The 27723-nt window shown below is 41.8% G+C and overlaps 2 protein-coding genes and 1 pseudogene across 2 annotated transcripts; 1 reads left to right on the top strand and 2 right to left on the bottom strand.

The window, feature by feature from the left end:
- The first annotated feature begins 1884 nt into the window (after positions 1-1884).
- Positions 1885-4763, top strand: xpa (xeroderma pigmentosum, complementation group A). Its single transcript, XM_028606069.1, has 5 exons — positions 1885-2358; positions 2441-2546; positions 3285-3450; positions 4244-4361; positions 4502-4763. Exons 1-5 carry the CDS (start codon positions 2073-2075, stop codon positions 4654-4656), a joined length of 831 nt encoding a protein of 276 aa, XP_028461870.1. The 5' UTR covers positions 1885-2072; the 3' UTR covers positions 4657-4763.
- Positions 4764-5829: 1066 nt separating this feature from the next.
- On the bottom strand, positions 5830-10091 carry LOC114566576 (NAD(P)(+)--arginine ADP-ribosyltransferase 2-like; annotated as a pseudogene).
- Positions 10092-10171: 80 nt separating this feature from the next.
- Positions 10172-15515, bottom strand: kpna7 (karyopherin alpha 7 (importin alpha 8)). The gene is made up of 12 exons (XM_028595131.1): positions 15403-15515; positions 15185-15322; positions 14998-15083; positions 14414-14582; positions 14112-14211; positions 13736-13818; positions 12356-12442; positions 12039-12215; positions 11549-11782; positions 11241-11423; positions 10969-11115; positions 10172-10307 (listed from the first exon to the last, which is right to left on the bottom strand). The coding sequence occupies exons 1-12, from the start codon at positions 15466-15468 to the stop codon at positions 10221-10223; spliced, it is 1557 nt and encodes a 518-aa protein (XP_028450932.1). The 5' UTR covers positions 15469-15515; the 3' UTR covers positions 10172-10220.
- Positions 15516-27723: the final 12208 nt, after the last annotated feature.

Raw genomic sequence — 27723 nt, 5'->3', positions numbered from 1 at the left:
CTATGTTAACCACATACTTTTATTTATTTATATGTTTTCATGAACTTAAAATTAAAATAATGTTATTCTCCATAAAATGTACCCCCAACTATGCTCTATATCTTGCAAAGTGAAAAATATGTGTTTTAATGTGTTTATGTGATACAAGATTTGTAAACTGTAATGTAACTGTACATAAGCTCCTGTGTGTAATCATAGTCAGCACATTGTTTAACCTCAACACAACTTATATTCTCAGACTTAGACTATATCATTTTAAATCGTTATTGCTGTAAAGGATTGTGTGAATGTGAGAAATGTGTGTATGAATGAGAAATATATAAGAATTCATCCTTGACCAGTTTAAATACCATGACAAATGGTAAAATGCTTTTGTATTTCCCTTGTACATTATGCAAATATGGAATCATATATACTACTTCAATTGTATAATGAAGAAAAAAAGAACATATAATTCAACTCTGTATAAAGTGTTATATGATCAAATAAATGAAACCTCAAATTTTCCATGTCGGTGTTTGGAGTTGATGGTAACTTTTGGGTAGGTTTAGAAACTTTTTTAAATTTAAAAAAATGGTTTGAAACATATCATAATTTCAAATTTATTTAGGTAAAGTAGAGTTCTAATGATTACTATAGTTGTATTATTACTCATACAGAATAAATACACAATAAAGTTATGCATCACTGTATTTCTGGGGTCATAGGACATTTTACACCACTTCAAAAGTTACGTCACCTTACCTCACAGGCTCCCTCACGACACCGATCAGATTTGCAGTGTCATATATCAGGATGGGATCCACTTTACTTTGACACAAGCCTCTTACAGCAGCATGCGTGGCCCGCTGCCATGATCAGCCTGATGCAACAGGGATTCACTGGACACCTGTGGACAACCAACAATGGTCATGCTCACTTGTCAGCTTTCTATCTGCGTTTCTATTCACTGACAACTGAGGATATTCGCTCACTGTTTATTATTATTGAAATTGTTAAGAGGTTAACCCCTTGAGATGAAGCATCTCGTTTTCGAGGGGTCCTCAACGCACTGTACTGCCATCCAATTAAATTAGATAAGAACGAGGGGAATCCATTCAGCCTTCATAGCCTCGATTTATCTTTAGAAAATACTTTTTTACTTTTTTCTTTACACAGAATGAGGACTGTTGATCTTGTGAATATATTAGACTTTAAGACTGACTCAAAAAAATATGAAGTATATCCATATTTTTGTATCCAACCGGTTTATATGAGCCATGGATCATTCAGTAGAAGTGAATGGCAGATATGATCAAATCCATGAATAAAAGAGGAATCTAACGATTTAACCCTTGTGTGGTGTTCATATTTTTGTTACACAGCCAATGTTCCCGGGTCTGGTGGAGCCACCACATATTTAGGCTTTTAAATCCACACAGCCATAACAATTTAGGTAAAAATACTTAACAGATGTTTACTTTAGCTCATTTACCAATGATACATCATTTATGGTTTATTTGCCATTTACCCCTGTGAGATCACATTTATGATCATATGATCATTTTCGTTTTTTTTGGTGAGAAAACAATTCAATTATTAAAAAAAATAGAAACAAGATTTTTGATCATTATTGGTGTATTTCATACACTCGGGTCCAGTACCCGAACACCTCAAACGTAATAGTTATGTGTAGGGGGGTGTACCGTGTGCTGTCATTGAAAATAAGTTATTTGTTATGTTCTTCACAGAAAATTAGCCAATGAGTTTGAGTTAGAAGAAACAATAGCATCGTTTTTCTTTTAGCAAACACTGAAAACGGGTCCCACAGACCCGAACAACACACAAGGGTTAATTATGTAGGATTGGTCCTTCACATTCCCCAGACCCCAGCAGAAGGTGGCGGTAATGCACCTAAAACTTTAAAATAAAGAGAGGAAGAAGATGAAGAAGCCACCGGAAGCATGCAACTGTCAGCTTTGGTACTTTGGTAACAACAGTCCAACGCTGCATTTTTAATGGAACAAAACAAGACCGGTCTGTAGAGCCATTTCATACATTGCTATGTGGTGATCGCTGTTTGAGAGAGCAGCATGGATCCGTCTGAGTCCGAGGGAGTGGATGCTGCCGGTCCCGCCCCAGAACAGAGTCCCAAACCCGAGCTTTCTGCAGCGATGCGGGCTAAAATCGAGCGGAACCGGCAGCGCGCGTTGATGCTCCGGCAAGCCCGACTAGCGAGTCGCCCTTTGTCCGCTGTGGAGGGCGCAACTTCGGCCAAAGTCTCCAAGACCATCGACTCCGGTGCCGGCTTCTTTATCGAGGAGGAGGAGGAGGATAAAGAGGAAGAGCAGAGGACCAGGAAGGTTGTGCATCAGCCAGGTGTGTGTCTGTGTGTTGGGTGACTCGAGTGTGTGCATGCATATTTACATGTGTGTTAAGTGTGGGTGTGTTTTGTTTCCAGCTCCAGTGATCGAGCCAGACTACCTGGTGTGCGATGATTGTCAAAAACCCTTTATGGACTCGTACCTCAGCAACAGCTTTGACCTGGCTGTCTGTGACAAGTGCAGGTACGTACAGACAGACAGACAGACAGACAGACAGACAGACAGACTAAAAGTACCTTTATGAGCGTGAAATCCAAATATAGTAGCCTAGTTTTATGCAGCTTTTGGAAAAGCATAACATGTCTAAAGAAGTCATTAGAGTTTTGAATTCGACACATTTTACATTGTAATGCAGATTTCTGTTTTTTTTTTTAGACAAAGTTGGAAAGTAACGTATATAAATTCACAGGTTCCCCCAATATCTGAAAGAATATGGCATTAGGTTTTTTTTTCTTAAGGTGTATTATGTCCTATTATTATTCAGGCCTGCCCAGCATTCCTGTATATGATGGTAGGATAACCTATTTTGGATATTGTATGCTAATTTTACATGATAATATGCATTTATCTGTTAAAAGCATAAAGTTATGTTATGTAGAAGGCCGTGCCTGATTAAAAGGGTTAAGGTTAATATAATGTGCCAAAAATATGTGGTTTTCATCACCGATGGATTTCATGTTAAACCTCTAATTTTCTGGTCATTTAGTTGTATTAAATCTATGAGTAGTGATGTTTAATCAAAGATCGATGAGAGAACCAGCACTTCAGGGTAGTATTAAAACTTCTGAAACCTGCAGATACCCATGGCTCATTGAGGAGTCATCTGTTTCTCTTCAGATCATATTTTTATTTAGTTTTTTTACAATCACGGCTGAAAAAACAATCAAATGGATTAACAGTGGAAGCCTCTTCCCCCCTCAGAGACAACGAGGAAAAGCATAAACTGATCTCTAGAACTGAGGCCAAGCAGCACTACCTGCTGAAGGACTGTGACCTGGACAAGAGAGAGCCTCCGCTCAGGTTTATACTAAAGAAAAACCCTCATAACTCACACTGGGGAGACATGAAGCTCTACCTCAAACTACAGGTGTGTGTGTGCTGTGTGTGCTGTGTGTGCTGTGTGTGCTGTGTGTGCTGTGTGTGCTGTGTGTGCTGTGTGGCATATTACACCTGCTCTAAATAAGTACAGTTTAGCTTATATCACACTACGCTAAAAAACATAAAACACTATTATACATTATACATAAATTAACATTTAACATGCGAGCATGGCTTTTAAAAGTACCAACTGATGCAGTTTGGGGAAAACATATATTTTTAATAATTTAACTTTCTTTGTCTTTGCTGTATTTCCATCTGTTTTGTCCTTCTCGTTGAAGGCCACGTGTGGCTGCCAAGACAACATGCGAGCAGTCCACATTATAAAAAATCCTAAATGTTAAGAACTATATCGATTGAGATTAAAAATAACTAAAACAAGCTTTTATTGCAATATATTTTTAAATATGTGTCTGTAAAGTCAGTAGATTTGTAGGAATGATGATTAATCAATCAATCAATCAATCAATCAATTAGTCAATCATCAGACATTGCTGTTCTCTGTTTGAAGTCATTGTAAATTGAATAACTTTTTTTTTTTTTAACTGTTGCTTTGACAAATAAGACATTTGGAGACTAGAGGGCCTTGGGCTCTTGGACATTTTGTTGTTTTCTAACATTTTATAGACTAAATAAACAATTAATCCGAAAATAAGTTGATAAATCGTTAGTTGCAGCTCTAAATCAGTCGCAAACATTTTGGTCAAATGCAAAATAACCCCTCCTTGTTCTGTATGTTTTAATGAGTCTATGCGAACTATGTACTTGTGTGTGTTACCCAGGTGGAGAAGAGATGTATGGAGGTGTGGGGCTCGGAGGAGGCCCTGCAGGAGGCCAGAGAGACGAGGGAAGAGAACAAAGAGGTGCAGAAACAAAAACGCTTCAACAAGAAGGTCAAAGGTTGGTTTTCTGTTAGAGCCCAAATAACAAGTCAGTTACATCACGCATTGTGTAAACATCAACATTTGAATGTGGGACGAGCGTCCTCTCGATAAACTCTGGACGTGTGGATGTTACATATATCTGTGTTTGGGTGTCAGAGCTGCGCAGGGCGGTGAGGAGCAGTATGTGGACCAAAGACACCAGCGTCCACCAGCATCAGTACGGACCAGAGGAGGTGGTGGATCCGGAGGAGGACCTCTACAAGAAAACCTGCACCACCTGCGGACAGGAACTCACCTACGAGAAGATGTAGACACTCTCACACACCAGCACTGACCGCTTACGGGTTCAGTCTACAAGGAGATGTTTGTCAGCGATGGTCAAATGAAGCTTCGCAAACTACTGTCTTTACTTTCTGAGCTCACTAGATGGCGCTCTGTGTTCAACAAAGGGTTGAAAACACACTGAACTGCCATTCCTTTAACCTTTTTCTTTGAACAGAGAGCGCCATCTAGTGAGCTCAGAAAATAAAGACAGTGGTTCGCGAAGCTTTATTTGACCATCACTAATGTTTGGTGCTTCTGTTGGGAACCACGCCTCTCACAAATCCTCCAGCTGTGTTCCTTCTGTCTGGATTACTAGTGCTATTTTTTCATAAAACACTCCATCCTGATCACATACAAGGGGCCAAAATCTCCTGTGTGTCACTGGCAGGTTATTATAGGTCAGTCGTAGTTTCTATTCTCAACAGCTGTTACTGACCTCAGCTTGAACTACTGTATACTTATAGCAGATTGCCTTTTTGGTCCACTGCCTATTGCTACACTTCCTGTTACTTTTGTATCATGCAGCGCGCGTCCATTTTTAGTATTTCATGTTTTTGCACACAAGTCACATGTACCGTGATGTGTTCACTGTCATATCAAGTCTATGTTGAACTTCACTTCTCATCGCCTTTGTGGCCTTATTGAAGTCGCCAGCATCAGCTCCGGACTCGTCTCTCACCACTCGTTCTATGACATCAGTTTCCAAATTATAATCAAAGACATTCATCTTTCATCTATTCTTGGACAAAAACGTATCAATACATAGACCTCAGTCAGAAGTTGTTCAGACATGAGATACCTGATGAGGACTATTGCTATGAACTTGATACATGGTATCAGCTGTAAAGATGAAAAAAGCTGTCATTGTCCAGATATTCACTCTACTAATCATGCTACAATGAGACTGAAAGTGTGTAAAACATGTTTACACCTTTTAAAAATTCAAAATTAATTTATGTCATGTATAAGTTCATATAAATATGTGTCTAGCTTTGCCTCTTCCATTCATCAAAAATAAATGTATTTGTATTTTTGAGACTTAGTGGAAAGTCTTCCAATAAAAAATTCATAAGCAGTGTAGGAGTGTAGACATTATTTTAATAAAACAGTCCATTTCATTTTCAATTTTTTTCATTTTTTATTTATTAAACAGGAAAAGATTAAAGACAATCGGGCCTGACTCAGTGTAAAACTGATTTTCAGCAGGTTCCTGCTCTGCAGAACATAAACACCGTACATACCAACGTAGACAGAGCAGCTACAGTGTGACCATTTAAAATTTGATAATACAGTCTTATCCCAAGGCTTAATTTATAATTCTCAAATGTCAAGGCATTACACAAAGATAGTGCAGTACAGCGGTGAATCCATCCGGGAAGCCTAACATGTAGCTTAAAGGCTTTGTTATAGAGTCTTATTACTGATTCAAGAATCTCATTTGTTGTAAGTGACCAAACAGGTAAACAATACGACAAAGTGGACATAATGATGGCACGAAGATAAGTCTTTGAGACAGAGAGCAGCAAATATGGTCTAATTTTACTATAAACAAATAACTTTTGGTTTAACTTTCTGGTTAAGGTTTGGACATGCTCACAATAAGTAAGATGTGAGTCAAGCATTTCTATTTATTTGTACAAGCTGCAAACACTTCAGATACTTTAACACGAAGCCATGTATCTGTCCTATTTTGAATCTTATTTGTGGAGTGGGCCTGTTATGTATTAAAGAGGTTTAGGAGTTGGTCACTAAGATACACAAGTTAGAGTTAGGGTTCATATACAGATTTTTAGGCACGCTTTTTTCAATAACATAATATTCCATAACTTTGTTTCTCATATCTCTTACTGATAAAAAAAACCTAAGCCACTTTGTCAAAAATAAACCCAGGTTTGTGTTTTTTTTTTTTTAATCAAATTTAACAGTTTTCTCAGAAAGCTGTCCCCCCCCTTACTGTTTGAAAAGGACGAGAAAGTTAAAGTTCACAACTACAATTTCATGACTGGGCTAACTCAACCTGCTGAGGAAGATCATGTCATACAATCTGAAGCTCCAGAACAGTTACTAAACGGACTTTATGGTAAGATTGTTTTGCTTCCAAGGTCAAGAATGAACACTCAAAAAAGCTATTTTAATAAATTCAAGACAGTGACGCATAATAGAACAAAATTGTTGCCTGGAGGAGGCTGCTAATAAGATTGATGAAATAAAATTTTGTACACTCTTGCTTTTAAAAAGGCTTCACAGCCTGGCAGTTGAGGCTGCTGTAAACCCCAGCAGTCTCAAGTTTGTAGAAAGCATCACAGTGTAAATCATTCTCTCCTGACATGTCCACAGAGACGATCTTAAACATCTCATATGGAGGAATCAGTACTTCATCCTCGTCCGAGTCAAACTCTGAATAGGACTTGAGGTAGGCGCCGAAACATGTGTGTATCTCGAAGCAGGTCCTCCGTCCAAACTGATGCAGGTGCTTGCTGAGGGAGCTGGAGGCAAATGAGCCGAAGCGAATGGTTTGTCCAAACTCCCCGCTGAAGAGCAGTTTGCTTCTCCTGTAGGAGGTGTAGCAGCTTCTTTGGTTAAGTTTTAGGAGCCGGATGGCGTCAGACAGCAGGAAGTGGAGGGCGTGGAATCCAAATGAGGTTTTGTAGGAAGCCTTGCCCCTGCGGACTGCTCGGTTGAAGTCGTTATATGACGCTGCTGTGTGCACACAGAGCCCTGAAGTGATTCCAGGACAGCTTGTCATAGATGTCCTTATTCTTCATGGCTTTGAGGGCACAGAGTTTTGTGTATGTGGAGTGCAGACCTTCCCTGGTGCTCCCAGGAAGGTAGTGACGTTTCACTTTGATCAGCATCTTCTCGGAGCAGCCGTAATACATGTCGTCGACAGACTCTGAAGACAAACTCAGAGGGATACTGATGATCCTGGACAGACCGGATGGGACCTGGACAGAGGCAACAGATGCCTTCAGTGAGGTGTTTGCGGTTTTCTGCATGGCTGACTGAGTGGAGGTAGCCTCCTGTGGAGAGGATATCTCAACAGCCACCTTTTGGACATCAGAGCTTTTTAAAGTGGCTTTTATGGTATCCTGTTCAGGCAACTGTTAAAAAAATAAATAAATCAGAACATGTAGTTTTATTGAGGTAATGCATTACAAACACAGTATTAAAGCTGGCCACATTGTTTTAAATAGTTTTGATCAACAGAGCAGGGTTGTTGCTTCTATTAAAGCTATAGTGTGTAGTTTCTATCGCCCCCATGAAGAATTCTAGTAATGTCAACAAAACTGTCGGCGCGTACACATGATACAAGCCTTCCGTGATCGCGCACCGCCCCCACCGCAGTTGCTAGTAGCCAAGGAGGACACTGAGGATCAAAAAACGGACTCTTCAGAAGAGGTAATTATCTTCACTTGAGTTTCTGCGTGCGAATGTCGCCGGACGACACCATTTTCTGAACATAGCCATACTGAGAAATACAGTGAGTGTTGCGTGTAGCAACTCATTTGGCAATGGCTTGAATGTAACAGACGTTCATTAATATCAAAAAGTTACGCACTAAAGCTTTAAGGACACAGAGTTCATGTCCTCCGTAATCTATCTGGGACTTTGGAGGTCTTCATCAACATCTTACATTCTACAATGAAATGCTGACATTTAGTGGGTTATTTTAGGCTGTTTCAGTTTTTGTTTACACGTAATACAGTTAAATACGGCATGTAGAAGGCTTTAAAGGACTACACTGGACTGTCAAAAAAAAATAATGGAAGTAGGGGAGACCTGGATATCCTGACCTATTTATGGCTCAAGCTTAAAAAAAAAAAAAAAAAAAAATTAATCTGGATCCTACATTTCTCACAATGCAACTAAATTAGACACTCCATGCCTGGTAAATGCCGATGTCTTTTAAATTCCATGCCCCCAGTTTGTAGTTACACATGATTAGTCCCTAAACCCAAGCTCCCTGCAGAGCTACAGAAGACATACAACTATTTTAACAGGCTTAGTAGTAACTCATGGCAACTGACCTTCATTTTGTTTTTGTTACCTGTTCAAATTGTGGGGATAGAACTTTTGCCTCTCAGAAAAAACATCACTGACCGGCTAATGAACATGTGATCACATTATAGGATTTCTTTTGGTCATTTAAGTCAAGGTATTTCAGACTTGCTGCATTTGAAACCATTGAACCAAGGCAACATTTGAAATGCATAATACACTTTACTAACCAGTAAAATATTTTAACATCAGTGGATATTATGGCATGTTACTGTATGTGTCCGTTATCTTACCATCTTTGCATTCAGAAGTCTTATAAAGAGGCGGCAGAGGACAACGAACATGAGAATACTATCCTTCAACATGATTGAAGATCAATACCTAAAAAGAAAGACATTTACTGTCCCTGCCTATGAAGGAATATAAATCACAGGGCCTTCATGTGAAAGCAATGCATTACAGTCAGATCTGAAATCCATTTGCACCAGATAGTTTCCTTATAATACAATTAAGAAAAAAAACCAAATCATTCACTATCTTCAAAATAATTTACATTTTCAGTAATGTTCTGCCCCAATAATGTACTGAAAATTCATGATGCACTAAAACCAAATGAACCAAACCATCTGATCTTACCAGGTGGTGCAGCAGGTGCTGTGATGGTCATTAAGGTTTTTGGTCTGTATGATGCCAGTCACTTATTTTTATAGGAGAGTAGGGGTGGGTACAATCCAAACCTCTCATGTACCAATCAAGGATTTCCCCAGTTTTGGTCCATTTCATCAACTCTAAAAGATGAAGGTTCAGCTCTTTTCAAGTGTGATTCACCCATGCAGACAGTTTTACTTCCACAGGGTGTTCGAGAAGTTTCAGCAATACCTTCTGTGGTGAGACTAAACTGACCGTAATGAGACTTCACAGGTTTCGGTGTAGGCCTATTTAAGGCCACTTTGAGCACTAAAAACCACATTCACCACCATTGTACTGAAGCAAAGGCAGAAATCTCAGATACCGAAACCCATCTGCATGCTTGCTACGGAAGGGTTTATGAAAAGGTTTACTTGGGGAAACCTGACAATCCCGGTCATGGTAAATGTCAGCAAGTGGGTAACCTGTACTGGGCACTTGGCATAAGCCTTTTTAAAATAGTTTTTGAATATCTACAGTTTAGGCTGAGTGGCCATAACTGTCATTTTACTTCAAGTGGAAAGTGACGTTAGCATTTTAACAAGTCCAACCCAAGTTAATGAGAATTACCACTCAGGGTGAAATTTAGAGTCTTGGAAGTCCCCTTCTCCATGAGTCATAGCTCAAGAAAGATTTAGCTTTTTAGTGTTACCATCTTGCAATGGTTGTACACATCCAGATTTAAGCTACAAGGTCATTGTGAACCAGCTTTACAGATTCTTTTAGATCCACTTTTGTGGGCCATGTCTAAACCACAACTTTGTAGCCTTATATTGACCAAAAATTGATTTTGCATTCATAATACATCCTTCAACACAAACTTAATACTGTAAGTTTATTCATTCAACAATGCAATCAAAACTGTCTAAAATTCAAAAGTCCTCTGAACATCAGAAGTCTTAAATACAAATGAGTCATCTGTACTGTCGACCTTAACTCCCACGACGTCATCCTAGGAGGAAAGAAAGTTAAAGTTAACTTTGCAAATACAAAGACTATATTCAAGCCCTTATGTGGATTCCTTTAGTCTGGCTATCACCAGTGTAATCTTTTAAGATTACACATTAGTCTGGGAGTCTTCTGTATTTTCTACTGCACAAGTGTGATAAACAGGCCTAGTTCAAATTACTACACAATAGTCTAGTCCTTCAACCAATCAGACCAACAATCCAGGTTGGAGAGCAGGTGGCTTGCTTGTTGAATGTAAACAAAAAGTTGCTTGGTTGCCTCTTGCCGGTCAGTGTTAATCCTGCCAATAGTGCGCTAGGTGGATAAGCTAGTTTGTGATTGGTTCCCACAGATTTGTAATGGAAGCAGGATAGATAGATACTTAGGTTTCCAGCCTGAGCTATGGGAAAAAAAAAAAAAAAAAAAAAAAAAAAAAAAAAAAAATTGCCAGCAGATTGGGCTGGGTTTACCCAGTCTAGAATCCCTGGCCTTCAGAAATGGAATAAGCTTAATGCAAAGTTTTACATGCATTTTGAAAAATGTACCTAGATGAAGTTAATGGTAAATAGTATGAAGAAACACATTGAGAATGAGTTTTAAATTCTCAAAACACTTTAAATTTACTTTAATATGAATGTAGGGAATTTTTCATGTGGTCATCTTACATCACTGAAGTACTTCTCTATAAGGGTACGAGCAGCCTGGTACACAGTTTCATTGTCATGGTTCTGCAGCATCTCAATGCGATCCAGTCCTCCCAGCTCTTCAACCAACAGGCCAAGTTTCTCCGTCTCACCAAGCTTCTCTGCTGCCTGAAAAGTAAAGTACAGGCATCAAAATAATGACTCATCTGCCCATTTCAAGTTCTAGGTCAAACTGTAGCAGGTTTTAGACCAATTCAGGTGCCAATATTTGAGCTGCTTTCCACCCCCCTTACCATGAAGATGTTGTTGATGGCATCCAGTATGACAAGAATGACTTTAGTGTCTTTGACCTGCAACAGGTTAATTATTGCCTCCAGGGCCCCACACTGCACCAGATGGACCACCTGCTCCACAGTGCCCCCACTGGTGAAGTTGGTCACTGCCCACACTGCCTCCCTTTGAGTTTTGAAGTCACCCTGGAGAAAAAAAAAAAAAAAAAAAAAAAAAAAAAAAAAATATAAATAGATTAGTTCCATTTTAAGTATCACTACAGTATGTTCAATGTACAGATGCCCAGAGGGTCATCTTGTGATCTGCTCACATTTTTTAGCTGCTCCACCAGAGGGGGGAGCAGGCCACAGGTGATGAGCTGTTGAATTTGCCTACATGGTCCTGCAGCAATGTTGGACAATGCCCATGTTGCCTCCTTTTGCACACTGGCCTTTGAGTGCCTCATCAGTTGAGGTAGGACTTTCAGGACTCCTGCATCAACTGCTGCCTGGGTCTGCAGGTCTGAGCCACTCACTATGTTCCCGATTGAGCGGAGAGCAGGGGTCTGGAGGCCAACAAGTAACAGATTTACTATACTGTAGGCAGTGAAAGATTCTGGCTTTTGACCAACTTTAAGAAAAACCTACAAGTGGTCATGCTTTAATAGTTTAAGTTGCCACTTATGCAACAATCACATGTACATTGCTAAGGCAGTGATGCTCTGGTCATAGCATCAGACAGGAATGGCAGATCTTTGACATCTCAAATTTTTTAAGTCCAGAATGTTTAAAGTGGAGTTAGTGCATTTGAGAACACCCTACCATGACACTAAGCTCCTCGTGGCTCATGAGCTCCACCAGCCGAGAAACAATGCCAGTTTTCACTACAACATCAATACGGTCATTGTCACCGTCTGAAAGGTAGGAAATTGCCCAGCATGCATCAGACAAGATGTCCTTATCGCCAAGATGGAGCAACTGGATCAGAGAGGGAAGCACCTGCAGGCATGACAGTTACATCACATTTATCATCTCACTGGTATTTTGGCACCTTTCTGGACTGGGAATTAATTTGTTACACAGGGTGCCAAGCTTATACACACATTAAGACTTTATTACAGAGCTGTGATTTTACTTACCTGCATGACTGCAGACAAGGGTGGAAATGGGTTCTTATTTCGACACAAGTTGGACAATGTCCATGTCAGGTTACGCAGGTAGCCAACCTGAAGTAATAAAAGCATTATGACCCACACAGCAACATTTAGACCTCTGCCCCACAGCTGAGGAAAGTTTAAGGGGAAACTTGACATGTTATTGTTTACAGGTCTTGGCAGTACTACTGCACAAAAATAAATTGAGTTGGACATATTGCTTTTAGAAAAATTTGAGCTTCCCATTTACAGGTTGTAAACTCGTAGACCATCTTATCTCTGCTTGAGGCTAACAGTGCGAGGATACATTAGCTACTAGCATAACACCCAAGTTGCATTGTGGGGAATTATGTGCCCGATTTTAAGTCAAATGTGGGGGGGCAATGTAAACTAGAGTACCAAGCTTTTGTATAAGCTAGTTTGAGAGGTCAGGAGTAAATAGTTTTATGTAGACAACCTACATTTAAAAAAAAAAAAAAAGTAGGTTTAGTATAATAATTTAGAGGTATCAGAATAAGTTCACATGGTTCAATTTTCTAAAAACACATTTCTTGTACTGCACATTGCTGCAGCTCCTTTTCCCTCTGTATGTTGAGCTCCGTTTTAGCTACAGAGTGAGGTATCACACTTCTGTTCAATCTTTGAGTCACACATGCTCTGTACCTAGGTAAGGACAACTAGCCAGCCAGAAGCAAGAGTATGAAGGAATGCCAAACTAGCAGCTAGCATTATAACGTGTGTTACAAAGTGATGCACATTTGTCAAGGAAGTAAAGGCTGGACTACAATAGTCATTTGTGAAGAGTTCTGTTTGAGATGGTAAGACCCTTTGTAGTAATGCCCTGCAGCGCCATGATATGACATGAACTACCACCATTTGAAGTCACTGTTCCATTATTAATTTGACTGTTATCGCCACGGTTCATCATATCCCAACCGGCCCGTCAGACACCGCCTACCAAGAGCCTGGGTCTGTCCAAGGTTTCTTTTCCAAGAGAGTTTTTCCCTTGCCACTCTCGCACTGCTTGCTCTTGAGGGAATTACTGTAATTGTTGGGGCTTTGTAAATTATAGAGTAGTCTAGACCTACTCTCTGTAAAGTGTTGAGATAACACTTGTTATGATTTGATACTATAAATAAAAAATTTGTAGTAGACTTTCCCTTGTAAACCTATAACATGCACAAAAAAAAAAAGATACAACACAAAAGGGGAAAAATTATATGAGCACTTTCAAACTTCGCAGGGTTTATAAAACAGTTAAGTACATGTCTTTGACAAAGTTGTCAATCAAAATGTAAAAAAAAAAAATTAAAACTGCACACTTAAGTGTGGCATTGGAGCTGGTCTTGTAAAGTTTGGACTTACTGGTGTGTCTGGGCAGATGCGGGCCAGTAAGGCTGGGATAACATTGCACTCAATCAGGACGTCTCGATAAGCTGCACCGTCACCTGTCAAGAATTTAGGTCGACATTAATACAGCAAGCCACAGTGAAATACATGTAGATTCTGTGTCCCTGAGAACTAAGCCCTTTTTACAGCATAAAGCAGACTGCCATTTTAACATTTGAAAAGACATGCGCCAGAGTCACTTCATAGCTTAATTCCAGTCCAAGTTAATTGACCATCATGTCTCTTCCCCCCCCAAACCACCTTTTGGAAACTATCATTGTCTCCATTAAGCATCCTTATCAGTTTTACTAATTCAAATCCACACATGATGGAAATACATGCAGCATTTTACCTGCAATGTTTCCAAGAGCCCAGACAGCCTGTTCACTGATGTGCAACATTGGTGAAGCCAGCAAGGCAATGAAAGCTGGTACTGCCCCATGTTCCACCACCTGAGACACAAATGCACCATTTAAGCCACCAATTAAACCTGGAAGCCTCCAACACTTGAGTCCATTGTGTTTTAATTTCAAGATGTTTGAGGCATAATACTTCATAAGCCCATCTTAACAAGGATCATAACCCATTACAGTCAAACAGAATTAGTCATCTTAAACATCATGCTAGCCATGCTTACAGTAATACTAGTCACACCTGTTGAGTATGCCAAGTAGTTCCAGAGGCAATGTTTGTAAGGGCCCAAGCTGCTTCAAACTGCAGAGTCGGCTCATCATCCATACCCAGAAAGGACACAAAGCGGGACAGCAGACCAGCATCTATGATCTCCTTCATTGGAGGGTTACGCTCCTGAGACAGCAGTTTCCTGAGGGAAGGTTGGATGAAATGTAGGCTACTTAACGTACAGGTCATCTTATTTTTCCTAAATAAGAGGACATTACCACCCAAATTTCAATGGGTAAAACACTGAAATTAAGTTGCCCATTAACTCCAACAGTGTTAAATGGCAATTACAATTTCCCAGAAGCTCCAGGTGACACCCTCAATTTGCTGCTCCCCAAACAAAAAAGTATTTAAAAAAAAAAAAAAAAAAAAAAAAAACACACACACCTAATCTTTGATGGACAAAATTCGGCATATAAATCTCACACAATTGTCAGATTACATTTTCTGCTGGGCCACTAATCAATTTATCATTTGGGCAATAAGTGGAACCACAGCAATTGCATCTTCTGCAACAAATCAGTGGCTTATATAAAGATTAAGCAATGAACCCTCACCTGGCTGCCTGACAGCCTCGGGTTTGGGACTCCTTGCAGTCAGAGTGGACGTCCTTAATGATTTCATCAAGCGGTAAAACGGCCACCTATATGACAGATACAGTTAGAGGCTGCACTAGTTTGAACCATAGACCGTCTATAAAAGACTAGGTTTGAACAAACTTGTTGAAAAGGTCTCGGAACTGACCATGTCATTGGAGATATAGTCGAGGGCATCCTCGTCCGGGAGAGACGACAGCGTGAGGTTTCTTCTCTTCAGGAAATTTTCATCCTTGTGAGCTTTGCGCAACTCCACGCACACAGAGATCCTTTTCTCTCGAAGTTTCTGCAAGAGGCCGAGACGCAGTGTTGGTAAAAAGTATTAGTAGGCCTACGTACGATCTTGGAAATTAAACATCAACTTACTGCTGGATCTTTCCCCTTGTTCTTGAATTTGGAGAGTCGCTCCTCGACAACGTTCTTGGTGGGCATGGTGGACTTCTCTGCTTGACTCAGACCGATGAAATCGTAAGGAAACTTGCCACAGGGACGTTATAAGGGGGAGAGCCGCCGCAGGTGAATCTAATTAGCTGTGATTGCAGCACGTGCAGCTGTGCGCGTTTCTAACAAGTAACTAAAGAGCCTTTCCTCCAGTGAGGAACTCCTTGGAACTCCTTTCTTTGCAGTAGCCTATGTGTAAGAAGAATGGTAATTTTTAATGTATTTTTTGTATTAGCCTACTTGTTGTAGCCTACTGTTCAATCTACAGTATAGGGCTAATATAATCAAAGTCTAGTTCGTCATGACCCTTGTTCAGATTGCTATGTTTCCTAATATGTGTTGTTAAAACTGGCTGAACGTGTACAGTGACGAATTGCAAGTATGTTATTAAAGTCTTTATAAAAAAGTACCTAAATTGTGTGCACGTTTGATTAGTTTGTGTCATACAGGAGAGAAAGGAACACTATAAACTCTGGTTACTTAATTTTGTTCAGTAAATATGCATGTTTGATATAGTAGTAGTATTATTACTATTACTACTACTACTACTACTAATAATAATAATAATAATAATAATAATAATAATAATAATAATAATAATAATAATAGTAATAATGTTTTAATAGACTTTGAGTCTGACAATAAAGATGAACAAAATATAATAATAATAATGGCCTATTAATAATAATATTATTGATAATAACATCCAAATAGCCTAAATAAAATAAACAGACTAGTACTAGTAAAATTGTCCATCCATCCATCCATCTTCGTCCGCTTATCCGGTGTCGGGTCGCGGGGGGAGCAGCTCCAGCAGGGGACCCCAAACTTCCCTTTCCCGAGCAACATTAACCAGCTCCGACTGGGGATCCTGAGTTCCCAGGCCAGGTTGGAGATATAATCCCTCCACCTAGTCCTGGGTCTTCCCCGAGGCCTCCTCCCAGCTGGACGTGCCTGGAACACCTCCCTAGGGAGGCGCCCAGGGGGCATCCTTACCAGATGCCCGAACCACCTCAACTGGCTCCTTTCGACGCAAAGGAGCAGCGGCTCTACTCCGAGCTCCTCACGGATGACTGAGCTTCTCACCCTATCTCTAAGGGAGACGCCAGCCACCCTCCTGAGGAAACCCATTTCGCCGCTTGTACCCTGGATCTCGTTCTTTCGGTCATGACCCAGCCTTCATGACCATAGGTGAGGGTAGGAACGAAAACTGACCGGTAGATCGAGAGCTTTGCCTTCTGGCTCAGCTCTCTTTTTCGTCTGGCGTGCGATAGATTGAATGCAATACCGCACCCGCTGCGCCCGATTCTCCGACCAATCTCCCGCTCCATTGTCCCCTCACTCGCGAACAAAACCCCAAGGTACTTGAACTCCTTCACTTGGGGTAAGGACTCATTCCCTACCTGGAGAAGGCATTCCATCGGTTTCCTGCTGAGAACCATGGCCTCCGATTTAGAGGTGCTGATCCTCATCCCAACCGCTTCACACTCGGTTGCGAACCGATCCAGTGAGTGCTGAAGGTCGCAGGCCGATGATGCCATCAGGACCACATCATCTGCAAAGAGCAGCGATGAGATCCCCAGCCCACCAAACTGCAACCCCTCCCCACCCCGACTACGCCTCGATATCCTGTCCATAAATATTACAAACAGGATTGGTGACAAAGCGCAGCCCTGGCGGAGGCCAACCCTCACCTGAAACGAGTCCGACTTACTACCGAGAACCCGGACACAGCTCTCACTTTGGTCATACAGAGATTGGATGGCCCTGAGTAGAGACCCCCTCACCCCATACTCCCCCAGCAGCACCTCCCACAGTATCTCCCGGGGACCCGGTCATACGCCTTCTCCAAATCCACAAAACACATGTAGACCGGTTGGGCATACTCCCAGGCTCCCTCCAGGATCCTTGCGAGAGTGAAGAGCTGGTCCGTTGTTCCACGACCAGGACGGAATCCGCATTGTTCCTCCTCAACCCGAGGTTCGACTATCGGCCGAACCCTCCTTTCCAGCACCTTGGAGTAGACTTTACCAGGGAGGCTGAGAAGTGTGATACCCCTATAATTGGCACACACCCTCTGGTCCCCTTTTAAAAAAGAGGAACCACCACCCCAGTCTGCCACTCCTTTGGCACCGTCCCAGACTTCCACGCAATGTTGAAGAGGCGTGTCAACCAGGACAGCCCCTCCACACCCAGAGCCTTGAGCATTTCTGGACGGATCTCATCAATCCCGGGCTTTGCCACTGTGTAGTTGTTTGACTACATCAGTGACTTCCGCCTGGGAAATCGGCGACAATCCCCGTTATCCTCCAGCTCTGCCTCTAACATAGAGGCGTATTAGTCGGATTCAGGAGTTCCTCAAAGTGCTCCTTCCACCGCCCCTATTACCTCCTCAGTGGAGGTCAACAGTGTCCCATCCTTACTGTACACAGCTTGGATGGTTCCCCGCTTCCCCTCCTGAGGTGGCGAACAGTTTTCCAGAAACACTTTGGTGCCGACCGAAAGTCCTTCTCCATGTCTTCTCCAAACTTCTCCCACACCCGCTGCTTTGCCTCTTTCACGGCAGAGGCTGCAGCCCTTCGGCCCTCGGTACCCTGCAACCGCCTCCGAGTCCTCCGAGATAACATATCCCGGAAGGACTCCTTCTTCAGTCGGACGGCTTCCCTGACCACTGGTGTCCACCACGGTGTTCGTGGGTTACCGCCCCTTGAGGCACCTAAGATCCTAAGACCACAGCTCCTCGCCGCAGCTTCAGCAATGGAAACTCTGAACATTGTCCACTCGGGTTCAATGCCCCCAGCCTCCACAGGGATGCACGAAAAGCTCCGCCGGGAGGTGTGAGTTGAAAGTCTGTCGGACAGGGGCCTCCTCCAGACGTTCCCAATTTACCCGCACTACACGTTTGGGCTTACCAGGTCTGTCCAGAGTCTTCCCCACCCCTGACCCAACTCACCACCAGATGGTGATCGGTTGACAGCTCTGCCCCTCTCTTCACCCGAGTGTCCAAAACATACGGCCTCAGATCAGATGAAACGATTATGAAATCGATCATTGACCTTGGCCTAGGGTGCTCTGGTACCAGGTACACTTATGAGCATCCCTATGTTCGAACATGGTGTTCGTTATAGACAATCCATGACTAGCACAGAAGTCCAACAACAAACAACCACTCTGGTTTAGATCAGGGAGGCCGTTCCTCCCAATCACGCCTCTCCAGGTGTCTCCATCATTGCCCACGTGTGCGTTGAAGTCCCCCAGCAGAACAATGGAGTCCCCCACTGGAGCCCCATGCAGGACTCCAGTCAAGGTCTCCAAGAAGGCCGAATACTCCGAACTCCTGTTTGGTGCATATGCACAAACAACAGTCAGAGTTTTCCCCCCCACAACCCGCAGGCGTAGGGAGGCGACCCTCTCGTCCACCGGGGTAAACTCCAACACAGCGGCGCTCAGCCGGGGGCTTGTGAGGTCTGCCGCCCGGGTCTGGTCCGTCGAGGCCCCTGACCTTCACTGCCACCCATGTGGCATCGCACCCGACCCCAACGGTTCCTCCCACAGGTGGTGGGCCCATGGGCTGGAGAGATGGGAGCCACGTAGCTTGTTCGGGCTGTGCCCGGCCGGGCTCCGTGGCAAACCCGGCCACCAGGCGCTCGCCGACGAGCCCGCCGTCTGGGCCTGGCTCCAGACGGGGGCCCCGGGCTTCCTCCGGGCAGGGTCACTCCATCTCTACCTTGCTTCTTCATTGGGGTTTTTGAACCATTCTTTGTCTGGCCCCTCACCTGAGACCACTTTGCCTTGGGAGACCCTACCAGGAGCACAAAGCTCCAGACAACACAGCCCTCAGGTTCACAGAGACACACAAACCTCTCCACCACGATAAGGTGATGGTTCACGGAGAAGTAAAATTGTTAAATAAGTAATAAGCCTTAAAATTCCAGTGTAAATATTTTTGTGCAACTGGCTAACCCGTCATGGCCGGTTTTAGACAATAGATGGCAACAAATCACAACTTTTGTATGGACTACGTGTGAGTGTGTGTTAAATGTGAATGTGATGAAATCTGATGTATTGCAAAATCAGTTAGAATCAATTGTAATGTAGCTACATCGCTGCAGAAAATGTGTACAGATAAAAATAAATATATAAAATAAGTAAAAGAGAAGAAAGATTTTGATAGAGAAAGTTTGGCAGAGAAAAAGTTTGACAGGGATGGAATCTCGTCTTCCTCAGTAAGAACCAGGAAGGGCTGAACAATAGCACTTTAAGTGGAGGTTTCCCCCTGACCAAGTTAAAATCACTTCCTCTTGATAACACACACACACACACACACACACACACACACACACACACACACACACACACACACAAGGTTTATGTGGCTGTGAGTGCTCAGACTAAAACACACGCTTTTTTTCTGCACCCTCACCTCAGTGAAGGTCACAACCCTCATCATGGTTGTTTCCTAATGCAGCATCTTAAACCTTTCTCACAACTTGCTGTCTCTCTCTCTCTCTCTCTCTTTCTCTCACAAACACACACACACACAAGCTCATGTTCACATTAATGAGGATACGTACCGTTTTCCACCTTCAAAAGTGAGCTTTCCAGAGAAAATAAATCTTGAAATATTACTTGTTACTAGTGTAAATGGGAAAAATGGGAAGACAGAGATTTTTATAAACACTGATGTATTGCTGTCAGCCTTCACAGACATAGCTGGATACGTCTGTGCCACAGCAACATTAGCTTACCAACAAGGAGCGGAGCTTTTTTGCCTCTTTCAGTTCCTTGTTTTGGTTTAAGGGCTGCACATTTTCTGCATGGTTAGTCTTTATGTTTTCATTAATCACCAAAGGAAGCCAATTCTAGCAGAAAACCCTGATAAACACTGTTCATGACCTGCCTAACGTGTAGACAGACAGCAGAGAGAGAATGATCAAATTAGTCGAACATTTGGAAAACCAAAAAGCCAGAAGACCAAAACAGAGTGCAGAGGGAATGTTGGAAGTCAGAAAGTCAGGCCAGAAACATGAAGAGACATCTGAAAGCAAATGTTGCTTCATGCCTGAAAGATGTGGCAGTAACACATATAAACAGCCATATAAAATGGTGATACGGTTAACACTGTATCTGTCCGCTTGTTGCCAAACAGGCATTAATGCAGCTTTAAGAAGCCACATTTCACAACTTCAATTGTTTTTGTGATCAACCACTTTGGGGTTTTCGTAGAGATCTACAAATGCCTGAGAACATGTGGGATTGGTTCAAAAATAGGCTCGTGTTTTGTTGAGTTATACCTGCTCCAGTTTAGTGCCTTGCTCAAGGACAGTTTGTGTGAATTGGTTTACAGGAGATTGTTTGTAAGTCAGAGCTTTGCGTCATTTAAAAGTGATCAGCATCAGTCACCCTCACAGTCAAAATTAAATCATTAAAAAAAATAAAATAAAAGGCTATTTCCCTCAGCATCCCACCTTTTCCTACCTCTGCTCTGTTTTCTTATCCCTGCTTCACTTTTAATGATTTCCCTGTCCGGCGTGGGAAAGCAGCGAGGACATACAGAGATGGATGATTTCATTTGTTCTCATGCTCTCTAGCTACTTTTATATTATCATTAGCATGAGGTCAGACTGTCCTCCAGAGGATGACAGATGGCTCCACTGGCACCACTCCTATTTCTATAAAGAGATTCACTTGTTTAACAAAATATAAAAGTTTGAGACATACTTTGTGGCATAATGACCTGTTGATGTGGAGTTTTCTGCAGTGTGTGTGTGTGTGTGTGTGTGTGTGTGTGTGTGTGTGTGTGTGTGTGTGTGTGTGTGTGTGTGTGTGTGAGCCACTCTCTTTGCCTGTGAGATCATCATCCTGCTGGCCTTTTGACCTGGAAGTGCTTATGGTTCCTCAGAGACGCCCTGATGGGTGTAGTGTGTTTCTGTCCTGCCCTGATGTCTTTGAATCCTTGTTAGTCTGAACAATGTGAGGTGAATGGAGGAAATTCCACTTAGCAGGTTCAAGGCTTCTCAAACACACACACACACACACACACACACACACACACACACACACACACACACACACACACACACACACACACAGGTTTGTGGCACTATCTTTGTGGGGACCAGTCATTGACATAATGCATTCCCTAGCCCCTTACCCTAACCTTAACCATCACAACTAAATGCCCAACCTTAACCCTTACCCTCACCCTGACCATAACCTAATATGCCTAATCCTACAACCAAGTCTTAACCCTCAAACAGCCCTTTAAACTTTTGGGGTCTAGCATTTTGGCCCCACAAAGCTGTCGGGACCCCACAAGTATACTGGACTGCCGGTTTTTGGACCCCACGAATATAGTTAAACAAGCCCCCCACACACACACACACACACACACAAACAAACCCACATTGATGTGCGTGGAAACATTGACTAACATGCTCTCATATTCAAAGAAATGCAATAAAAATAATAATATTTATATATACAATAAATAAATAAAAACTGCTCTATTAATGATGGTTTTTTTATCCTCTCTTATATGTGAGTTGAGAGTTGAAGAAATGTGTAGTGCAGTTACAGGTGTTCAATAATTAATGATAATGGATGATAAATAAAGTACCATAAAAATGGCAATATTTGATTTCAGTGTGCAAAACACATGAATACAAATCACTGTGCATTGTGTTTCATGAGTTGCAAATACTTATGAGACTGTTTTAGCACTATACAGAGTCCAACAACTTTACAGGGATTTCTGTTTCCCAAGAACTTGCAACACTGTAAAATGGTTCCTTTAATATTTTTTTAATATTTTAAGTGTTTTGAGCCCAAATTAGCTCTTCATCAGCTTTATTGCCAAATGTGCAAAAGCTACAGCGATGAACTACAGCTTCAAGTCAGAGCTCACGGACATAACTAGGCGCTTGCTTGGTACCACTTTCTTTGTTTATAAATTGTAGCTATATTAACAATTAAGAAATCACTTCTTTTACTTACAGGGCATCGGGGCCACAAACAATTTATCACAAAAATGCATAAACGTTTACCACATGACTTATTAACATGCATAATAACAGATGACTTAACTAACTTTTGCTGATGGCTTATTGGTAAGTGAGAAACTCATTAGCAGTTTGTTATTGACGTTATTATTAATGATTCACCAGCAAGAGAGATTTTTCACAACCTTGCAACTCAAACGTTGCTCCTATTAATGGCTTTTAACTACAATAAGTGGTGCCAGATTGTCATTAAAGTTGTATTGTACGTTACTGGTAATTCCTCCATTCCTCCATCCCTGTGCTGCCTTTTCCTTCCTTCCATTTCTTCATTTAATCATCTCTTTTGACTTATTTCCCTCCCATCCTCCCTGGTTCCCAGATCAACTTGAGGTGTCTATGGGAAATCATTGGTATAGATTGTTCTGCAGTGCTGCGTCAATACACACACACACACACACACACACACACACACACACACACACACACACACACACACACACACACACACACAGCAATACCTTGCCATGGATTTGTTCTTAGTATTACGCTTTAAACAGCAAAGAGGGTTGAAACATCCCTCCACTATTAGATGCAGAGGGTGTGTGTGTGTGTGTGTGTGTGTGTGTGTGTGTGTGTGTGTGTGTTGCTATCATTATGGTAGAAAGAACTTGGACACAGTCAAACACACATGCACAAGAGATTGCAAGAAATTATGACAAACACTCTTCATGCAGAGTGGCAAAGACAAAGGTGTGCTTTGTCTGTCCAAGTCAGACGTTCTCAAATATCAAAGCAGATGAGAGAAAAAGAACCACAACAGGATGTGGGTTGTGACAGAAAGAGAGAAAGGGAGATATTTTTGAGTGTGTGCGTGTGCGTGTGTGTGTTGTGCACATAAAATGTATCAAAGATGGAGGGAATTCCCATTGAGAAAACAAAGAATTTGACATTGATATCGTACGTATTTGAAATTAGACACACGTACAGTATGTGAATGGCTACTGTCATTGCATTATTTCAAACATCTCTCTCACTCTTTTCTTTGCCCTTCTCTTTCTCCTTCTCAGTCAGACTGGCGTTGAGATTCACTCCAATACCTGCCTATCAATAACCGAGACAAGACACACCTCAGGTCCAATCCATCATACTCACAACTGACCAGGCTGCACAATTGTCTGTGTGTGTGTTTGTGTATGTGTGTGTGTGTGTGTTAATAGATCATTTGTTTCTGCTGACAAAGCCCTAGTCGTTTGTATAAACAGGCTAAGGGCTCAACAGCTGAGAGATCGAAATAAGCCATTTGTCATTTCCCACATACAATCATGCATTCACACACACACACACACACACACACACACACACACACACACACACACACACACACACACACACGCACACACACACTGATCAGTCAAAAAATAAAACATTTACAGGACATAGAAATAGGAAACAAAGTAGAATAAATTGAAGTTCACAAAATGCCTCATGGAGCAAGAGAAAATAAAAATTGCAAACATTGCCTGTTTAAAAAAACTTTCTTTGTGAATGTTTTGCTATATAAAATGTAGAAAAGTTTTCCAATTCAATCATTTTGAACCTCTAAAGAAATGCCAGCTCTCCCAATCACACCACATCTTCTAAACTGTCTATACATTATCACTTGTACAGAAGCGTGTCATTTTGTCATTTGTTTAAATATAAATATGGGAGCTATAAATGTGGCGTTGTTTTTTGTGGTGTTTTATATGTATTTTTACCTTGGAAACTATTTCCTGTGTACTGTAATCGGATGTCATTGAAAGATTTAAGATTCCCAACCATCAAATGTTTTCCCTGATCAATGTCTAGTGACTTGGATTTATTAGCAGACATTCACATTGGGCTTAAGAGGGCAGAACCTTTTCCATATATGATGTTTTTGGACTTCTTTCACATTAGCATTGTGGCGTTAGTGCAGAGATCTTCTAAAAAAGAAATTTAAAATACGGCAAATGAAGTAAAACAGCGATGTTGCTCAAAGGTATTTCTTCTTCTTCTTTTATTCTTAAATTTCATTTTTCCTAGAAATGATATGGCCACCGATTGACTAAAACACTGCAGAATGTACCATAACACTGTCAGCTAAACACTTGAGATATTTAGCTCCAGAAAAAAACTTTTAATTGCAATGAAGCAAACATGGATGAAAAGCCTTTAGAGTGAACAGAAAAATGAAAATTTAAACATCCACAAGTTGACCACAACTGGAAAAAAGAACTACTAGCTACCAAATGATAAGTGTGGTTTTTGATTTTATTTATATTGGTTGAAGAATGACATGGTTCATGATTTTTCTGTATGCAGATATTCTGCAAACCTTTTCAATTTCAACAACTTTAGTTCACACTGGATAACCTCTAAAATGCACAGTGTTCAGGCCACAACAAGAATGTTCAGAAAAAGTAAACAGGATGGAGACACAATATAAGACTGATGCATTGTGGGTAACTCCTGTGATGGTTACGACTGTTTGTGAACACTGTAAAAAGCAATGAAAAGGTTTTACTGTATTGTCCTTAAGCCAGCCCAGTCAAACTGTCATCAGCGTGCAAATGTGAGGCCTGTTTTAATCCACCTACCTCAAAGCAACTGTGCTATTTCAGCACATTGGTGACATGCAGTACAAAATTAGAGCAATCGACAGTTTGTGGCGAAGGCACACCAATGATCCAGTGCAAACAAAATTAGTGGGACTGTTTAAAACCATCCATTCACTTTTGTACCCACTTATCTTGTGCAGGAGTTTTCAAAACCTTTATCCTAAATGTTTGCCTTTATTTGGCCCTTTATCTACGTACTCACATGTGTGTATGTGTGTAAATGCACAAATAAACAAATGCAGATCACACACAAGATTAAAAAAAAAGTTCTCCATTTGCTTTGCACCTTAACCATGTAAGCTGATTTTTCTCAGTAACATGTAGCCTAGAAGAGACTGAGTGGCATTATCTGTGGATCAGCCAACTCCCCGTAACAAGAAAGGGAATCAAAGCAGCGGAGGAGAGATGGGGAGGGGCGGAGGGGGTGAGGAGATGCATGGTACAGAACTTCAAAGGTGAACACAGAGTTCACACAGATATGAGGCTCAGACAACAGGGCAGAGCCCACATAGACTACAAAAAAGAGAGAGGATAGAACTGAGAATATACACATAACATACACTCAGTGGGGGGCAAAGCTGCCAATACTGTCAACAATGACATCCTTCATTCTTGGTGTGTGTCTGTGAGTGAAGAAGCCAGCTGGCAGGCAGACAAGAGGAGGAGGAGTTGAGGGCTTTAGGGGTCCAGTGGGGACTTTGGAGGGTTGGGTGAGTGTCGTTGTGGGGGTGTGAGCCAGGTATCAGGTGTATCTGGGCTAAGAGGCCCCTCGCGTGGGCATCCTATTCACCTGCTGCCCCGGCCTGGACAAAGGCTGGGGCTCTGGGGCTCCGGTGGGCCACAGACAGGCCAGGTAACACTAGAAGGTCTTAATAGCTTCAAGATGAAGGGAAGATGGTGAGAAGAAGATTACAACATGGGAAAATGTTGGGTTAAAACTTTAGCTTTTTGATGATCTGAGTCTCCACCATTAACACAGTCACCTTTTTTCCCATCCAGCCGTTTTGAATGCAATGCTTCACAGAAACTACATCTTTATTATTGGTCCAGAAATGTCTATATCCATACAAACAGGGGGGAAATTAAAATAAATCCGGGTGAAAATCAAATGCATTTACTGTAAAGCAAGAGCATTTTGCAGTTTCATCACTTCTTGATTTATTCTCAGCATGATCAGAAGATTTTCTATTTTCATTACCAAAAGCATAATCTGAGGTGTCCTGGTTACAGTACAAGCTAAAATGAATGTAAAATCCAGGTGAAAACATGTCTGTGTATTACATCAAGTATGGAATGTGTTTGGTTTTTGTACAGATTGAACAAATAAAATAGAAGTGTTAATTGATGAGCTAAGAGGGGCAAATTGTACTGCCTTCGGACAAAACCAGTCTACAATAGCTTTTTCTAGTTGAACAAGGTATGGTAAATCTGTATAATGCTAGTTAATATAAGCACTCCCATTACTGTACATTTTAATGTTATTTGAAGCTGCTGATATTTTTTCTCTCTTAAAAAGCTTTCAGTGTTTTTGTTAAATACAAAAAATCCATAAATGTGTGTGTGTGTGTGTGTGTGTGTGTGTGTGTGTGCGCGACGCGTGTGTGTGTGTGTGCATGCTTATCAAGTAGATTGTGCATGAGTGATTATGAAACTGATCCGTTTTAGCGCCAGTGTGTCCCCGTGTAACAGCAGTGACATTTATGAAAGAAAAGATGTATTTATTTCTGCATTGTTCTGTACATTTTAGTGCAGACACATACCTACTGCATAGGGCTGAATCTAAACAGTAATTACCATACCTGACTGACATACGGACAGACAGATGTGTGTGTGCAGTGCATGCACAAATGATTCTTATTCTTTGCTGTAACTCTTAATGTGTGTGTGTGTTTGTATGTGTGTGTGTTTGTGTGTGTGTGCGTGTGTGTGTGTGTGTGTGTGTGAGAGAGAGAGAGAGAGACAGACAGAGACAGAGAGAGAGAAGCAAGGTATACTATTGAAAAAGTAGAGACATCAAAGAGCAGTGGAAGAGTGAAACAGCTGGTCAGTGTTTGTGTGTGTGTGTGTGTGTGTGTGTGCGTGTGTGTGTGCGTGTGCGTCTGCGTGTGCGTGCGTGCATGTGTGTGCGTGTGTGTGTGTGTGTGTGGGTGGGTGAGTTGGTGTGTGTATTGCATGTGTGTGTACATGAACACACTTTCAAAGGGCACCATAGATGTGCCAGCCCACCTTACTTCAAGCATCTAGAGACCCATACAAACTCACGCACACACTCTTGCAAACTCACATAGGCTACACACACATACTCTGAATCAAACGCACACTGTCACACAGTACACACAGCGACTGAAATCTACTCTCTCACATACACATGTACTGCAAACCCCACCTGTCACTGTGCATGTGTGTGAGTGCGTGTGTTTCTTGTCAGCGATTAAAGCACACGCAGATAAATCACCAGTTCCGTAAATGTTCGGGGGGGGGGGGGTGCAGGAGGTTGGGGGTGTACACGTCCTGACATGTCCACAGTCAACGTACCACAGCTGGGCAGGATCAGCCTGGATTCAGCCTCTCTTCTAGCAAGAGGGTGCAAATAGGAGCAGACTGAT

The sequence above is a fragment of the Perca flavescens genome, chromosome 2 (assembly GCF_004354835.1).
Source record: "Perca flavescens isolate YP-PL-M2 chromosome 2, PFLA_1.0, whole genome shotgun sequence".
NCBI classification, from domain to species: domain Eukaryota; kingdom Metazoa; phylum Chordata; class Actinopteri; order Perciformes; family Percidae; genus Perca; species Perca flavescens.
This window is presented reverse-complemented; position numbering and strand designations above follow the sequence as displayed.

Bases quoted from the DNA above. Each gene is read 5' to 3' on its own strand.
- xpa (XM_028606069.1), top strand. From the start codon at position 2,073: ATGGATCCGTCTGAGTCCGAGGGAGTGGATGCTGCCGGTCCCGCCCCA. The intron at 3,451-4,243 runs GTGTGTGTGTGC...TGTGTTACCCAG, and splicing joins AGCTCTACCTCAAACTACAG to GTGGAGAAGAGATGTATGGA. The intron at 4,362-4,501 runs GTTGGTTTTCTG...TTTGGGTGTCAG, and splicing joins CTTCAACAAGAAGGTCAAAG to AGCTGCGCAGGGCGGTGAGG.
- kpna7 (XM_028595131.1), bottom strand. From the start codon at position 15,468: ATGCCCACCAAGAACGTTGTCGAGGAGCGACTCTCCAAATTCAAGAAC. The intron at 13,819-14,111 runs GTAAAATGCTGC...AATTCTTGACAG, and splicing joins GGCTCTTGGAAACATTGCAG to GTGACGGTGCAGCTTATCGA. The intron at 11,116-11,240 runs GTAAGGGGGGTG...TTTACTTTTCAG, and splicing joins CCATCAACAACATCTTCATG to GCAGCAGAGAAGCTTGGTGA.